The 12567-nt window shown below is 31.4% G+C and overlaps 1 protein-coding gene across 1 annotated transcript; it reads left to right on the plus strand.

Annotated features, from left to right (window-relative positions):
- The first annotated feature begins 4822 nt into the window (after window positions 1-4822).
- On the plus strand, window positions 4823-6327 carry LOC125496483 (protein FAR1-RELATED SEQUENCE 8-like). The gene is made up of 2 exons (XM_048641948.1): window positions 4823-5975; window positions 6080-6327. The coding sequence occupies exons 1-2, from the start codon at window positions 4823-4825 to the stop codon at window positions 6325-6327; spliced, it is 1401 nt and encodes a 466-aa protein (XP_048497905.1).
- Window positions 6328-12567: the final 6240 nt, after the last annotated feature.

Genomic DNA, 12567 nt, shown 5'->3' on the forward strand with positions numbered 1-12567 from the left:
GAACGTTGATTCAGATTGATTCCGGTTTTGATTATTTTATTGTGTTGTTTGATGGAAGAACTATTATCTAGTTTTTTTGTTTCTATCTTTTCTATTTCAATGTCATGAGTTGGACTTATTTGTCTCATTTAAATGAAAATTCCAGTGATGAATGGGTATAATAAGTTCCTATGGTTTTATTATTTTTTGTCCTCTCAAAAAAAAATTTATTTTTTGTTAAATTAGGCAAATTGGATAACTAGGTAAATAAGGGATATGCCACATTTGATCGCTTCCCCTTAAAAAAAAGGTAAATAATAAGGGATAGATTTTTCATTGCAAGTCAATTTAGAATATTATATCATCCTAATTTGTTAAGCAATCAAAGATATGATTACATATATATGGTAACGTAAATTTTATTCATTGCACAATAAATATTCAGAAGTTGGCTATGTTAGTATGGTTGGGCAGGAGAGGGTGGCGAGGTGCGATAGAATTCACGGGGTTGTGACCTGTCGAATATTGTGTTTGCTGGACAGGCCGGGCAAATTCGCGAGATGTGACGAAGGTCCCTGGGTGCGACACGAGCTTGATGTTCATACATGAAATTATTAACAATAAAATGCTCAAATGGATTTGATAGTGTTATTATGCAAGAGTTGAGTATTTTGATTAATACATAAGCTTGATGTTCTCCTTAAGCAATTCTCAAAACATTTATACTCATTCTATTTCAAGTTTCAACAATATTTCCAGGATAAATTCTCTTAAGGCGTCAATAGATTTTTTCAAATACATATGCATTCACATTATTGCACTTTATTTGTTCCTCTCCACTGTCCAATCACCCCCAAAACATCCAAAAAATTACAATTCTTGCTCAGCTTTAAGAGTGATTATTTTAGAAAAAAAAGGTCCATTTTTTTCCAACGGAAGTTGATCTTCTTCATCTTTCTCTCTCTGTTGCGAGAGAGATTTTCTCTTATTACGCCTATGCCTGAGTGCCTGACAAGTTCCGCATCCATCCTACGACTATTATTAGGTTCTAATAAACATATTAGAGCTTTCTTATGAATATCTTACCTCCCAAGATTTTGAGAATGAAATAAACATAGCTAAATCATACATACATGTCATATCATTTAAAGTATTCTACTATTCTTCCATCTTTACTAAGTATTAATTTAAGTAATGTCGTTTTGCACAGAAAGGATTCCAAGTTGCTATTTTAATTAATTTTACATCCATTTTCATATAAGTGCATCTTTTACTTACTTTAGTTAAGGGGAATGGAAATTAAATATAGGCTATGTGAGTCTATTGACATATTTGCGTGACCATGGAAATGTAGGAAGAACAATATATGGAGTATATTATAATTTCAAGCAATTGTGTGAAACATAAAATGAAATAAAATAAATCAATCAAAGTAGCTACTTTGAGTTCCTAGAATTAGAGGGCACCTGATTACTTATACAGAATACTGAAGGGAAAGAAAACATTCATACTCCTCAATCTTTCCCATTATTTGGATAATTACGGAGTGATGTACTGCAAGTTACCCAAACGCTAGTTAGGAAGGATATTTTGTGTGGATACTTACATGGCCACCTACAATAGGATGCTTATTAATATTTATTTTTGGATGATTGGTTAATTCTACCTTATTTTGGCGTCGATCTAACTGTATACAAAGTCGAATTATACAACTTAACATGGTTATTTTATACATCTTTGGACATAATATAAGGGGAATGAATTCTGTTTTCTGTGATTGTTTGGCTATATCTAAAAAAAAGGCCTTTAAGGAACACAATGTGTAGTTCATAACATAAATTTTCAATTCACTTACTCACAATTAGTAAGACTACTAGACATGAGTTAATAGAAACACAACTTCTATTGTTTGAAGATGTCACCACAATTCCACAACTCAATGATGTAGCACCAAAATTAAACTAATAGACATCATCCAACAAAATCACAACTCCGCTTGTGAAAAATGAGCCTCCAAAATTCAGCAACTTAATGATGTTTGAATTAGCCATCACGTAAGAATTGTTTAAATCTGTTTTCATTCCCTACTCCTGGACGAGAAGAATATGAACCTGCAAATAAAAATTAAGAAGTGTTACAATGAAATACACTTATATTATACATCTTTAAGTACAATTATATGCTAGTCTTATGTCAAAAGCAAGTACTGACTTGGTCCCATCTGTGTTGGTGCATCAAACTTCGTCATTGGAAAATGAAACATGAAGTTAATATATTGCTCAACTTTTAAAAAAAATAGTCATAGCAGACAATTTGTTGTAAATAAATAACTTACTCGCATCCCTTGAAAATGAGGATAAGAAGGCATAAAATTCCTGTGTGCACCATTACGTCCATATTGATTATACAACTGCATAAAGGAAATATAAAAAAATTAGAAAAAATCTACCTCCACAGTAACAACTACATAGAGGACAAACATTCCCAAAAGTAAAACACTTACTTGTGCATTAGAAGAGCTAGGAATATAATTTGACATTATTGCATACTTTATTCCGTGGAACTGGGATTGATCCTAATTGGAGAAAAAAAGTTCATCAAATCTTATTTTCATCTACATGTATGCAATATAATATCTTTTAATAATTGTGACCACTTTCTTTAGAAAAAATAAATACTTCTGACCACTTTCCATATCCAATATTTTAATCAGATGTGTGATGATGACTCTTCTTGTATATAGCAGACTATTGCTCATTTGCATATCCTTTCCTCTTGCTTGGTTTTTTTCCTTTACCTCTACGATCTACTGGATCATTGACTTTTTGTTGGTGCCCTAAATCCTCATGTTGATGACTATGTTCTTCTTCAGCTTTATCTCCTTATGAGAAATGTCTTCCATATAATTTAGCAATTGTACTCACAGTTTGGGGGTACTTCTCGACATCGTTCACCCAATGCCTTCACTTCCAACATCAACTTAGATAAAGATTCCATCCAGAAAGAATAAGGTTTCTCATATATGATTGCCAAAGAAGCAATTTCTTCAAATTCTTTATACAAAGAACTATGCCTTTTCGCTTGTGGATTTTTATCGGGAGTGTAATATGGAACCGAGACTCTTGTGTAATCTCGTACCATATCTTTTCTCCATCTAGATACGATGTACTTCTCAATAACACACTCAACATCCTCCTCGTGATATGCACGAACTACATGACAACATAAATTCCCCTAAATTCAAAATGTTTACACTCATAAGTCTCGATCTAATGTCACTTTAAAATTTTGTCTCTGAGGCCACTTAGCCTTTTTTTTCACCACATCATACACACAAACTCTTCCATCATCTTGAAATTTTGTTGCACTAGTATAAGTCACCAAACACACTTGATCTTGAAATTCTCAAACTTTTTGGATGTATAAAGGCGTTGAATTATGCTCTCACTTACATATTCAGTGAAACACATCGTTGGCTTATTAATTGAACGAAAAGTTTTAATGTACCCGTCATTTGCCCGTTTGCCTAGTGCAAGGCTATGTTGATCAACAAATTCTTTCAACGAAGTGTTCAGATTCACAAATGCTTTGAAAAAGTTATTCATACTCTCACTCCATTGGGTGCTAGACATTCCAGCCCAAAAGTTATCCTTGAAATAAACAGGAACCCACCTATGCCTTAGAGCATACATATCGTTAAACCAATTAACATCCTCCAACTTATATTTTACCAACATATCTCCATAATTCTTTTCAAACTCTTCAACATGAAGAGAATCACGGAGAGCATGTTTCAATGCCTTACGAATATCATCTCTTGCTTCATGAAAATTTAGATGTTTCTTTGCATTTCTCAAAATATGCCAAATACACCATCGATGTTTGGTATTAGGAAAAACCTCTTTGATTGCATTCCCTATATTATTAGAAATAATTTTCAAAGTCTACTTATGACAAATTATTAAGAAATAAAATAAAATGCATTAGAGCAAGTATTAAAGTGTATGAAGGTTACCTATAGCCATGCATTGATCAATTATAATACAATTTGGAGCTTTTTCGGACATACATGCTAGCCACGTCTTGAACAACTAAACATAGTTACTTGTATCCACATCAGCATCCACGTCATGTGGGTAGGCGACATGAAGATTTTCAATAAAGACTCTTTAATTTGCATTCTCCATCTGATTTTTTTGTCAAATATTAGGAAAGGTACACAACAATCACACGATCATTTGGGGAGATTTTAAATCAATGGTACAACTCTATTATCAATGTACATTTCAATTTACTAAAACAAACTTTACTTAAAGTAAATAAGTGAAAAAAAATTAAATAGTAAAAGACCTTTGCATTTGACAGTGGATAAAGGGAGCTCATATTCAATGGTTTAGCAACCTCATCAAATTTCTTTCTCCATTTTACTGTCAGTCTTAAAACTCTATTATTTCAAAAAAAATCTTCTATATTTGAAAAAGAAATTCACTCATCACTTGATAATTATCATTTACCTTCATCAAGTTGTAGAATTTGGGATTATTAATGCCGACAAAAAACCTCTTGTTAAGCGATTTTCATAATCACGAATAAGGTATGTAACAAAGTAACTAACTCTATGGGTATATATTCTTGGAATTGTTGTAGTGTTCTTAAGATTTTTTATTGCCCAATTTTGTTATCTTTAAACTTGCAAAATTTGTAACTATTAGAGATAAATGTTAACATGGTGCATGATAATGTATTGTGTTAAATCATCTTTTTAGTCTCCATCCATGATATATCATTATTATTCTGTTTAACATATTAGCTAAATTTATAAAAATAATGTAGAATAATTACAATGGCTACAAATGATGAACAAGTTGCTAGAGGTGGAAAAAAGGTTATTGATCTCAATATTGGATATCCTAGTGAAGAATGTAGTAGTCATGAATGCTCGGGTATCGACTTTAGTACAGACACTGAATTAGATATGATCAGAGATGACATTATTGAAGATGATAATGTATTAAGAGGTGATCAAAATCCAAATGAATGTAATGGTATATCCTTATATGAACCAACACCCACAACAATTAAAGAGCCACTAGTACCACCTAGTGTAGGCATGACATTTGGATCTTATGAGGAAATAATCAGTTACTACCATGAATTTGGAAGACAAAATGGGTTTCAAATGAAAATTAGAAGTCGGGAAAATGTTAAAGGAATCGACAGCGGAAATGGCAATGATTGCACAAGGTTGAGATTAGCATGTACGAAAGAAGGAAAATTCAATTCCAGAGAGAAAGATCCATCAAAAGCGGCACACACTCAGATTACTGGTTGTAAAGCTAAGATTACTGCCTCAGTTGACAAAAATGCTAGCAGATGGAAGCTCACTACTATAATTTTGGAGCATAACCATCCTTTGGATCCCTTAAATTCTAGATTCATGTCCAACTATCGATTTATTAGTCCACACAACAAGAAGATTATTATGACAAATGAGAGGGCAGGAGTACCTATTAGCAGAAATTATGCCACATTTGTTGTGCGTTATGGAGGATTTGGAGCTGTTCCTTTCTCCGAAAAATATTGTAGAAATTTAGTGAGCAAACATAGGCGATTGTGTCTTCAAGAAGGAAATTTTGCTGCCACGGAGAAACATTTTATTGAGATGTCTTCCAAAGACAAAGATTTTTATTACATGTACGACACAGACGATGATGGCACACTTAAAAATATCTTTTGGGCTGATGGAAGGTGTAGAGCTGCATATCGAGACTTTGGAGATGTTATATCATTTGACACCACATACTTGAGGAATAGATATAAGATGCCATTTTTCCCAATCATAGGTGTGAATCATCACAATCAATCAATCTTACTTGGATGTGCTCTAATTTCTGGAGTGGATACAATTAACTATGTTTGGTTGCTTAAGACGTGGCTAGCATGTATGTCCGGAAAAGCTCCAAATTGTATTATAATTGATCAATGCATGGCTATAGGTAACCTTCATACACTTTAATACTTGCTCTAATGCATTTTATTTTATTTTATTTCTTAATAATTTGTCAAAAGGTTACTTTTAAAATTATTTCTAATAATATAGGTAATGCAATCAAAGAGGTTTTTCCTAATACCAAACTTCGATGGTGTATTTGGCATATTTTGAGAAATGCAAAAAAACATCTAAATTTTCATGAAGCAAGAGATGATATTCGTAAGGCATTGAAACGTGCTCTCCATGATTCTCTTCATGTTGAAGAGTTTGAAAAGAATTATGGAGATATGTTGGTAAAATATAAGTTGGAGGATGTTAATTGGTTTAACGATATGTATGTTCTAAGGCATAGATGAGTTCCTGTTTATTTTAAGGATAACTTTTGGGCTGGAATGTCTAGTACCCAACGGAGTGAAAGTATGAATAACTTTTTTAAAGCATTTGTGAATCTGAACACTTTGTTGAAAGAATTTGTTGATCAATATTGCCTTGCACTAGGCAAAACGGGCAAATGACGAAAGTGAAACTTTTAGTTCAATTAATAAGCCAATAATGTGTTTCACTGAATATGTAAGTGAGAGCATATTTCAATGCCTTTATACATCCAAAAAGTTTGAGGAATTTCAATGCCTTCTTATCCTCATTTTCAAGGGATGCGAGTAAGTTATTTATTTACAACAAATTGTCTGCTATGACTATTTTTTTTAAAGTTAAGCATTATATTAAGTTCATGTTTAATTTTCCAATGTTAAAAGTTTGATGCACCAACACAGATGAGACCAAGTAAGTACTTGCTTTTGACATAAGACTAGCATATAGTTGTACTTAAAGATGTATAATATAAGTGTATTTCATTGTAACACTTCTTAATTTTTATTTGCAGGTTCAAATTCTTCTCGTCCAGGAGTAGGGAATGAAAACAGATTTAAACAATTCTTACGTGATGACTAATTTAAACATCATTAAGTTGCTGAATCGTGGAGGCTCATTTTTCACAAGCGGAGTTGTATTTTTGTTGGATGATCTCTATTAGTTTAATTTTGGTGCTACATCATTAAGTTGTGGAATTGTGGTGACATCTTCAAACAATAGAAGTTGTGTTTCTATTAACTCATGTCTATTAGTATTACTAATTGTGAGTAAATGAATTGAAAATTTATGTTATGAACTACACATTGTGTTCCTTAAAGGCCTTATTTTCTTTAGATATAGGAAAAAAATCACAGAAAACAGAATTCATTCCCCTTATATTATGTCCAAAGATGCATAAAATAAACATATTAAGTTGTATAATTCTACTTTGTATACAGTTAGATCAACATCGAAATAAGGTAGAATCAACCAATCATCCAAAAATAAATATTAATAAGTTAAGCATCCGCTATTGTAGGTGGCCATGTAAGTATTCACACAAAATATCCTTCCTAACTAGTATTTGGACAACTTGTAATACATCACTCCGTAATTATCCAAATAATGGGAAAGATTGAGGAGTATGAATGTTTTCTTTCTTTTCAGTTTTCTATATAAGTAATCAGGTGCCCTGTAATTCTAGGAACTCAAAGTAGCTACTTTGATTGATTTATTTTATTTCATTTTATGTTTTGTACAATTGCTTGAAATTATTATATACTCCATATATTGTTCTTCTTACATTTCCATGGTCACGCAAATATGTCAATACTCACATAGCCTATATCTAATTTCCATTCCCCTTAATTAAAGTAACTGAAAGGTGCACTTATATGAAAATGGATGTAAAATTAATTAAAATAGCAACTTGGAATCCTTCCTGTACAAAACTATATTATTACTTAAATTAATACTTATCAAAGATGGAAGAATAGTAGAATACTTTAAATGATAGGACATGTATGTATTATTCAACCATGTTTACTTCATTCTCAAAGTCTTGGGAGGTAAGATATTCATAAGAAAGCTCTAATATGTTTATTAGAACCTAATAATAGTCGTAGGATGGATGCGGAACTTGTCAGAAACTCAGGAATAGGTGCAATAAGAGAAAATCTATCTTGCAACAGAGACAGAAATATGAAGAAGAGTAGCTTTTGTTGGGAAAAAAATGGACCTTTTTTTTCTAAATTAATCACTCTTAAAGCTGACCAAGAATTGTAATTTTTTGGATGGTTGGGGAGTGATTGGACAGTGGAGAAGAACAAATAAAGTGCAATAATGTGAAAGCATATGTATTTGAACAAATCAATTGACGCCTAAGAGAATTTATCCTGGAAATATTGTTGAAACTTGAAATAGAATGAGTATGAATGTTTTGAGAATTGCTTAAGGAGAACATCAAGCTTATGTATTAATCAAAACACTCAACTCTTGCATAATAATACTATCAAATCCATTTGAGCATTTTACTGTTAATAATTTCATGTATGAAGATCAAGCTCGTGTTGCACCCAGGGACCTTCGTCACATCTCGCGAATTTACCCGGCATGCCCAGCAAATACAATATTCGACACGTCGCACCCCCGTGAATTCTATCGCACCTCGCGTCCCTCTCCTGCCCAACCATACTAACATAGCCAACTGCTGAATATTTATGGTGCAATGAATAAAATTTATGTTACCATATAATCTGGAATCATATCTTTGATTGCTTAACAGAGTAGGATGATAGAATATTTTAAATTGATTTGCTATGAAAAATCTATCCCTTATTATTTACCTTTTTTTCAAGGGAAAACGATCAAATGTGGCATATCCCTTATTTACCTAGTTATCCAATTTGCCTAATTTAACAAAACATAATTTTTTTTTGAGAGGACAAAATATAATAAAAACATAGGAACTTATTATACCCATTCATCACTGGAATTTTCATTTACATGAGACAAATAAGTCCAACTCATGACATTGAAATAGAAAAGATAGAAACAAAAAAACTAGATACTAGTTCTTCCATCAAACAACACAATAAAATACTCAAAACCGAAATCATCCGAATCAACGTTCACAATTTCAGTAACACCTTTTGCAACAACCTTGAAAGCATCCGTAAATTCATGATTCACTTTTGTCTTCTTCTTTGATGATGATGAAGGAGTTCCCCCGAAAAGTTTTTTCTTCATCTTTGGCGATTTGTATAAAGCTGAAGGAGACTCATAGGAAGTACCACTATTGAGTAAGCTCTCTTCTTCAAAAGTCATCTTCACAAGCGTAACAAGTGGGTTGTCCATTGCCATAGCTTCTTCATTTTAGCACCCTCTCCCATGATCAACAAACGCTTGATCAATTCCTTAACCTCAAGAGTTTGTTTGTTGTACTCAGACATTGTTCTTTCATACAAGGATTTCATTCCTCTTGGTGAAAATTGTGAAATGCACTCACCAACTGAATTTGGGTTACCTTTTTTTATTCCCTCCATTTTCATTTCTCTTGCTAGTATCAAATGTGAGGCAAGTTACATAACGGCTGGTGAAAGATGATTTATATAGAACAATTTGAGTGGGAAAATCAGGTTGAGAACTTAAATTTGAAAATTGGCCATCAATGACATGGGAACCATACATATGGGGTACCCAAAAGTTTTTCATGGTTCCCATGTATAATTACTGTAGACATCTAGTGAAAGAATTGTTAACGTTAGAGATGATATTCTTTCAATTTGGTTTGCTTTGGGTTTAAGTGAAAGAATTATCTACAACTTCAGTGATAAAGTAATTCCTATCCTTAATGAAAAATAGCTTCTATTATTTAGTTTCATTTTTTTCATTATAGATAATATAAATAGTAAAATAATATTATCAAAACTTCGTTCTTTTTTTTTTTGCAAAACTTTTGGGAACATTATTTTTGCAGGAATACTCAGTTTCATTTTTTTTTCTCAAATGGAATGAGAAAGAGTTATCTTTTTACTGTACACAGATTCATCGAATATGTGTTAGTGAAAGAAAAGGTAACATCATTTCAATAAAAGACATATTATTCACAATAGATAATATTATTTTACATTTTTACTTCTTAGAAATATTATTTATAATTTATGAACCTAAAAAAATAATTTCTATTTCACCAAAAAAAAACATTCTTTTGTTAATTAACGTATATGACACATTATAAAACAACACCTTGTATTTTCATAAGTTAACTACAAAGTTTGGTATACACTTGAGTGTAGCGTGAGCATATATATAATACACCCAAGTTTTTATTTTTGCTCATTACTCAATTGAAACCATTTAAATAAGCAAAATGTACTACAAAAGAATATTACTTAATGAAACGGACTAATATAATATGGATTAATAATGACTACACTATATATTTGAAGCTTGATCAAATTATAGTCAACAATGGCTAGATTAAAATAATAATAGTCGTATAATAAAGTTATAAGATTGATTAATCAGTTAGTTTAAGATCGCAATCTTCTCATATGATCATATAATTAAGGTGATCATATGGTTCGAAAAAGATTATAACAATACGGATGATAACATTGAAATATGAATATTGATCAATCAGTTAGTTTAAAATTGCGATCTTCATCATATACTTCAAGTGATCATATGGTTCACAAGGGAGTGCAACAAGCTTCGTCGATCAATTAGTTGTTTCAAATCAAAATCTTAGTCACATGATCATATAACAAGCTTCATCGATCAATTACATCTAGGTATTGTGTCTTCTTAGGTGATAATCTTATTTATTGGTCTTCAAAGCGTCAAGCTACAGTCTCACGCTTTAGTGCAGAGGTTGACTATCGAGGCATTGCTAATGTATATAATTATGTAGCTATAAATATTGAGTAATTATGTAAAGTTATCTTATATAGAGATATACTGCGGAGGATTAGGGTTGTATTACTATATATATTAAGTTAATGAGAACACCGGAATCAAGGGAGGATTACACTATTCTTTTTTTAAAGTGACCATATGGCGTAAAGGGGATTTAAATAGTATGAATTACTGATGACTACAATATGTGGTTCAAGCTTGATCAATTGATATTTAGCAATAGTAAAATTAAAATAATAGAAGTGGTACAATAAAATTGTAATATTAATCATTCGGTTAGCGTAGAATTGTAATCTTCATCATATGATCCTATAATTAAAGTGATCATATAAGACTATAAGTTAATCGCCATCTATTTATACATTCATTTGCAAACTTAAAATATCTAATTGGATTGAGACAAAGTGTAATTTGAAAAGATCAGTGTATCAATATAAGTGGACAAACTAATTTTGTCCACCTAAGTTGATTCATGAACGTGCATATTGATAATTTTGTACTTGATTAAAATTTAACATTACATTGGTTCGGATAAAGTTTAAAATAAGTTTAGTTATAAATCCTAATAAGCTAACATATTCTCGATTAAGATACTATTGTTAGTATTATTGTTGTCCTATTGCTATCTATATTGGATTAATTTAAATTCAAGCATATATATAAACTTATGATCGATATGAAATTAGTTGATAGCTCGATATTGATTAGATCAACGTATCGATCAATAAAATTGATAAGTCGTCAATCAAAAATGACAAAATTTCAGTTGAGTTAATCGTCATCAATACCCGCTTTAAAACTCAAAACTTACGTTAATCAAGTTGATATTTTTAAAAATTAACGTATCAATGTTAATGATAATAACACTAATAGTAGTTATAATATTATTATTATTATTAAAAAGAAAAAATATTTTAGTTTAATCATTAAACGACAGTCGACATGAATTGTTTGTGTTTCAAGGCAAAATCTAAACCCATACTATGGGAAAAATCTAAATTAAACCATCAGATTAGAACAATCAAGGGCACACAAGAATAAAACATGAAGTACACAAATCACTCTTATTAACCATTGGATACAAATGGTGAACCACATCTAATGGCCACAATTCGCTCATTTTCTTTCACAAGTCCACGCGTCTGTTTATCTTTCATGAAAAAATATTACAGCCCCTTTCTTCATCAGCCCTAAAAGAATTTCAAGTAACAACCATTGCAGGGTCGTGAGTCTTCCTTATCTGTACAACGCCGTCGTCGTTTTCTTCATCAGCACCCGACCCTTTTTCCTCAGTTTTTGCATGTTTACTCCATTAAAAGTACCTATATAAAGCAATTCTCTCATATCTCTTGTGATGTATAATTTTTTATATTTCTGAGTTTTTTGATAACTTTAAACCATAAATCTTCTCTATCACTATGTCTTTTTCTTTTATCAAAAGTTGATCAAATCTGAAATTGTATTTAACCATTTTATAAATCGGTCTTTTTTATGATGGATTTTTGTTTTTGATAATGTATCATGTCATTCCATTAATGAGGAAGAATGAAAATACATGAAGTGAGGACTTCAAATTAGTCGAGCCTTACAGACATCCATCCGACCATCCCCACTCCAACAACATTACAAGTAGCGACTAGTTGGAAAAAACGGAATCACCAAAAATGAAATAGAAATTAAAGGAAGAAGCATAACATAGACTATTAGTGAAGCTATAACCAATCCACAAAGTCCGAGTCTCGAACCAATCCTTTCTTATATGATGAATTTGCAGGATGAAAATAATTAGAATAATTGGTTCAACAAAATAATGTTGATATATGACA

The sequence above is a fragment of the Beta vulgaris genome, chromosome 4 (genome assembly GCF_026745355.1).
Source record: "Beta vulgaris subsp. vulgaris cultivar EL10 chromosome 4, EL10.2, whole genome shotgun sequence".
Classification (NCBI taxonomy): Eukaryota; Viridiplantae; Streptophyta; class Magnoliopsida; order Caryophyllales; family Amaranthaceae; genus Beta; species Beta vulgaris.

What these genes read in the sequence shown, in the direction of transcription:
- LOC125496483 (XM_048641948.1), top strand. Translation starts at nt 4,823, where the DNA reads ATGGCTACAAATGATGAACAAGTTGCTAGAGGTGGAAAAAAGGTTATT. An exon ending in TGATCAATGCATGGCTATAG is followed by an intron (nt 5,976 to 6,079) that starts GTAACCTTCATA and finishes CTAATAATATAG; the next exon opens with GTAATGCAATCAAAGAGGTT.